Here is a 2855-nt window from a genome sequence, read left to right as displayed (position 1 = left end):
AAATAAGCGGATACGAAAAATTAATTATCTACCTTCAATACTAAATTTGTAAAAATAATTAACTTTCTCAATATTTTATTTCAAAAAAGAAATTTTGATTGGTGGAAAAGTTTGACTTGATTAAAGAAAGAAATTTATAGTTGGATTAGCTGTGCGTGACTACAATGAAAATAATTTCTAATAGTAGTCACTAAATTGAAATTTTTTTTATTTAAGTGACGAAAATGAACGCATAATATATACCCCTAGAAAAACGTATTGAAATACAAAAACTGCCGCATTACTGCTGCAGCGTATCTATTATACGAATCAACCTCACATAACCGCTGTATCTTTTCCAAGTTTAGTGGCAATTGCTCCATGAACAAGCTTTAAAACGAACCAGAGCTTACACCCCTCTCAAAACCTTTGCAAATGATAAGCTAAGCCATTTATCCGAATCGCAAGCGCTGAAATTGGTCATCAGTCGCTGTGTGGAACCCCATAAGGTATTGTCTTTTGTTGTCTTCGTTTCTCCTTACTTTTCTATTACTTTCTTTGTTCCAACGGGTGAGCCAGAAACTATGAATTGAAAAAGAAATTGAGAAACTTAGTTGATGGAAATGTCAAACAGAAAGAAACCCAAGAGCTAAATTCCAAGAACAGAGAGTAAGAGCTTCTTTTTTTTTTAACAGAAATGGAAGCTATTTGCTTCATTTGAAAGGGGTCTGTTTATTTTTAGGGGAATTTGTGAATTTTTTTTCTTATGGGTTTTTTCGACTATGGACCAAACCGATCTGCAAAAATCAATTAAAGAAATGCTTGCCAATTTATCTTGTTTTCCGCTTCTTTCTTTTTCCTCCAGGAAAGTGTTTGATAAAATGCTTCACTGATGAAAATAACAGCCGTTGTAAATTCTGATGCTTTTTATCTTGTGAATTTTTTGGCAGTTTGTTTGAGCTGAAGTGATTTATATTGACAATGGAAAACAAAGATGATGAGGTGAAGAAATCACAAGTTGTGGAGGCCAGGGCAAGAAATATCAGCCACAATGTGCGATGTACCGAGTGTGGGAGTCAGTCCATTGAAGATTCACAAGCGGATATTGCAATTCTCCTCAGAAAGGTGTAATGCTTTATTCTCTTCCAAATGGTCTCATAAAAAAGCCATGTTATTTCTATCAGCATAAGCAAACAGATAATTTTCATTGTTAATAATATCATTGACTAAAGAAAAAATAAATACTTCATTTGTTGTGGAATTTAACACTGAATCTGTTTCACACCTCTAATTTCTATTGTTATAAACATGGACTTTTCTGGGGTGGTGGAACTGGTTGGTCAAGTTTCCATAATCATGGTGAAAGTATTAGTTGGATTGAACTAGTTGTTTGTGTTGTTAATGCCTTCCTTTTCATGCTTTTGTTTTCTTGCTATATTTTGCCAACCTTCCATTGGACCATCTCTCGTTGTGTGTGGTAATGAACTTGTGTATGTTCCTATATTTCTAAAACTCCTAACTCTTTGCTTTCCTTGAAACTGTAGCATCATTGCATCGACCCTCCCTTTATTCCAGATAACCAATACTACGAAATGCATTTGGCTTGCAAAATCCACTAACTAACTCAATCTTCTGAAGATATACTTGTTTCGTTCGTTTAACTCTCGCTGCTTTGTTTTTGTTTGTCTACATTTCTATGGTTATCTTATACCATCTATGCAAATAAGAAACTTCCGACCTTTAAATTTGTCGTTGCAGTTAATCCGCGATGAGATTCGATCTGGAAAGAGTGACAAAGAGATTTACAGAAAGCTTGAAGAAGAGTATGGAGAGACAGTACTTTATGCCCCTAAGTTCGACCTGCAGACTGCAGCCTTGTGGCTATCACCAGTCAGTTTAAGATCTTAGGATCGCCTGATGATGTTAATTATTATCTGTATCAGTCTTTAAACCAAGAAATAATATTTTTGCGAACAGCTTCTTGTTGCAGGTGCTGCTGCAGGGGTGTGGGGTTACAAAAAGCACAGGCAAAAGACGAACGTTCATATCATGGCGTTGAACCTTGTTAGAGGTGTTCCATTGACCCCAAAGGAGAAAGAAACTATGCTAGACCTCCTCATACCTCCCCCACAAGGACTTGCACCTTCTTCCTTCTGGAGCCGGTGGCGAGGTCGATGATGTTATTCAATTTTCTATCTACTTTTTTACTGGACCTTGTAGTTCCTTTTGATGTTGAAGACGAACCAACATTATTGACGAAAGTTTCGTAGTTAATTAATGTGAAATTCAGTCAAAAATCAAGATCACAAATGAACAGTGAAGCTAGGGTTAGTGGAAGATCGTCCACGTCTTTTGTACAATCACGATGTGATTGAAATAAATATATGTCAAAAAATATATTTATTAAAAATTTATGCAAAAATCGAATGGAACTTTTATTAAAATATGTTGAAGCATGTGAATCCCATATATTTTGTAATATATTTTAAAGTTATAGATAAATTTTAGAATAAATGATTTGAGATATTTTAAGAATATTTTATTTTATTTTATTTTAGTTTTAGAAGAGAATTATCTTTTAGTAGATTATTAGAATAAAGGAATTATTTTCTCAATTAAGTTATGACTCTTTTCTCTATATAAATTCAGATCTTTTGTTAATAAAATACAGAAAGGTTTTATTAATTTTTAGTAACATCATGGTTAAAATAGCCTTCACTAGATATGAGAGATCCAATAATCAAACAAAGATAAAAAGTTCTACCATTGAAACAACTATCGATAGTATAATGACTCAAGTGACAGAGGCATCTCACCTTTCTTTTCAGCTGACATCTCACAAGCTGAATAGCAAGAATTATCTAGAATGGTCGCAG

At 33.9% G+C, this 2855-nt stretch overlaps 1 protein-coding gene across 1 annotated transcript; it reads left to right on the top strand.

The window, feature by feature from the left end:
* Positions 1–348: 348 nt before the first annotated feature.
* On the top strand, positions 349–2423 carry LOC108480957 (cytochrome c-type biogenesis CcmH-like mitochondrial protein). Its single transcript, XM_017784115.2, has 4 exons — positions 349–488; positions 930–1104; positions 1738–1869; positions 1957–2423. Exons 2-4 carry the CDS (start codon positions 961–963, stop codon positions 2155–2157), a joined length of 477 nt encoding a protein of 158 aa, XP_017639604.1. The 5' UTR covers positions 349–488; positions 930–960; the 3' UTR covers positions 2158–2423.
* The last annotated feature ends 432 nt before the right edge of the window (positions 2424–2855 follow it).

This window comes from Gossypium arboreum, chromosome 10, assembly GCF_025698485.1.
Source record: "Gossypium arboreum isolate Shixiya-1 chromosome 10, ASM2569848v2, whole genome shotgun sequence".
NCBI classification, from domain to species: Eukaryota; Viridiplantae; Streptophyta; class Magnoliopsida; order Malvales; family Malvaceae; genus Gossypium; species Gossypium arboreum.
The sequence above is the reverse complement of the archived record's forward strand: the minus strand, read 5'-3'. Positions and strand labels throughout refer to the sequence as shown.

Bases quoted from the DNA above. Each gene is read 5' to 3' on its own strand.
- LOC108480957 (XM_017784115.2), top strand. From the start codon at position 961: ATGGAAAACAAAGATGATGAGGTGAAGAAATCACAAGTTGTGGAGGCC. The intron at 1,105-1,737 runs GTGTAATGCTTT...TTGTCGTTGCAG, and splicing joins TTGCAATTCTCCTCAGAAAG to TTAATCCGCGATGAGATTCG. The intron at 1,870-1,956 runs GTCAGTTTAAGA...TTTTGCGAACAG, and splicing joins CAGCCTTGTGGCTATCACCA to CTTCTTGTTGCAGGTGCTGC.